The 1,317-nt window shown below is 48.4% G+C and overlaps 1 protein-coding gene across 1 annotated transcript in view; it reads left to right on the forward strand.

Annotated features, from left to right (window-relative positions):
* Positions 1 to 398: 398 nt before the first annotated feature.
* LOC311486123 (carbohydrate sulfotransferase 1-like) overlaps positions 399 to 1,317 on the forward strand; it is a 1,411-nt gene continuing 492 nt past the window's right edge. Inside the window, exon 1 of the mRNA XM_084541885.1 lies at positions 399 to 1,310. Coding sequence (XP_084398011.1) covers positions 767 to 1,310 — 544 coding nt within the window. The 5' untranslated portion in view covers positions 399 to 766. The remainder of the gene's footprint in view (positions 1,311 to 1,317) is intronic.

A 1,317-nucleotide genomic window follows, 5' to 3' on the forward strand; every position in this document is an offset into this window, starting at 1 on the left:
ATGCAGCACAATGCTTAGGCTCTCCAATCAGGCAAAACAGGGTCCTTGAATTAGATGCAGACATGATGGAACAGACAGAGAGCCAGGCCGGATGAATGGGGTCTGCTGCAGTACTCGGTGAAGTATTCCACGGGCCTAATAATCATTATACAGGAACTTTTTTTTTTTTTTGAAGGGCAGAAATATGAAGCAGAATTGTTTTACATATTTATGTCAAATCTATTTTTAGACTTGGCCACAAACAGAAAACGTGTCTAAATTTAAACCCTCCGCTGAGGTCTGGTCTCTCATTCTGCTGTACATGTTTTGGCAGTCGGTGTCAGCTGATTGGATGGGAACCAGAACAGGGGCTCAGAACTTCTTTATCTATTTTCAGAAATTAGACTGCCGCACTGAATGATTAAGTCACATGATTATGCCTCATGGCTGAAAGCAGCATCTATTAAGGAGTGATCTCGCTGTCTTACTATTGAGCATCTAAATTAATCTTCAACCGTCTTTTTAAACACACCAATGAACATATTGCTTTTCTTTTTGGTCTGCACGTGCTCACATTTGACCCAGTGATGAGTCATCTTTAACCCTGAAATCAATCACAAAACAAGTTGTCTCACTGTTAATTGGTGCAACCAAATGAGACTTGGCTGTAATCTTCTGCATTTTCCAATACACTGTGTCTCACTTGAAGATTAAAAAAGACTAAACATTCTTTGTTCGCAGGGATGACCTGGCATGGACCGCTGTGTCTAAATGAAGTGGTTCAGCCATGCAATGTTCCTGGAAGGCAGTGATTCTGCTGGCCTTGGCCTCCATTGCCATCCAGTACACGGCCATCCGGACACTCACCTCCAAGCCTTTCCAGCTGTGCCCGTTGCCCAGCCCCCAGAACTGTGGTCTGGGGGGGCAGGAGACAGAACCTCCCTTTGAGCGTGGAACAGCGGGCGGTGGAGGCTGCGATGACTACCCTTACTTTTCCATCAACGCCACGCGCAAAACACACATACTGGTCCTGGCTACCACGCGTAGCGGCTCCTCCTTCGTTGGCCAGCTGCTCAACCAGCACCAGGAGGTGTTCTACCTGTTCGAGCCTCTTTATCATGTGCAGACCACACTGATTCCGCGTCTGTCGCACAGCCGCAATGCCGCGGACCGGCGTGTGATGCTGGGCGCCAGTCGAGACCTTCTGCGTAGCCTGTATGGCTGCGACCTCTATTTCCTAGAGAGCTATATCAAACCGACACCCACGAACCACACCACGGACAAACTGTTCCGCCGTGGAGCCAGCCGAGCATTGTGCCAGCAACCTGTCTGTGATGC

The sequence above is a fragment of the Chelon labrosus genome, assembly GCF_963514085.1.
Source record: "Chelon labrosus genome assembly, chromosome: 3".
NCBI lineage: Eukaryota > Metazoa > Chordata > Actinopteri > Mugiliformes > Mugilidae > Chelon > Chelon labrosus.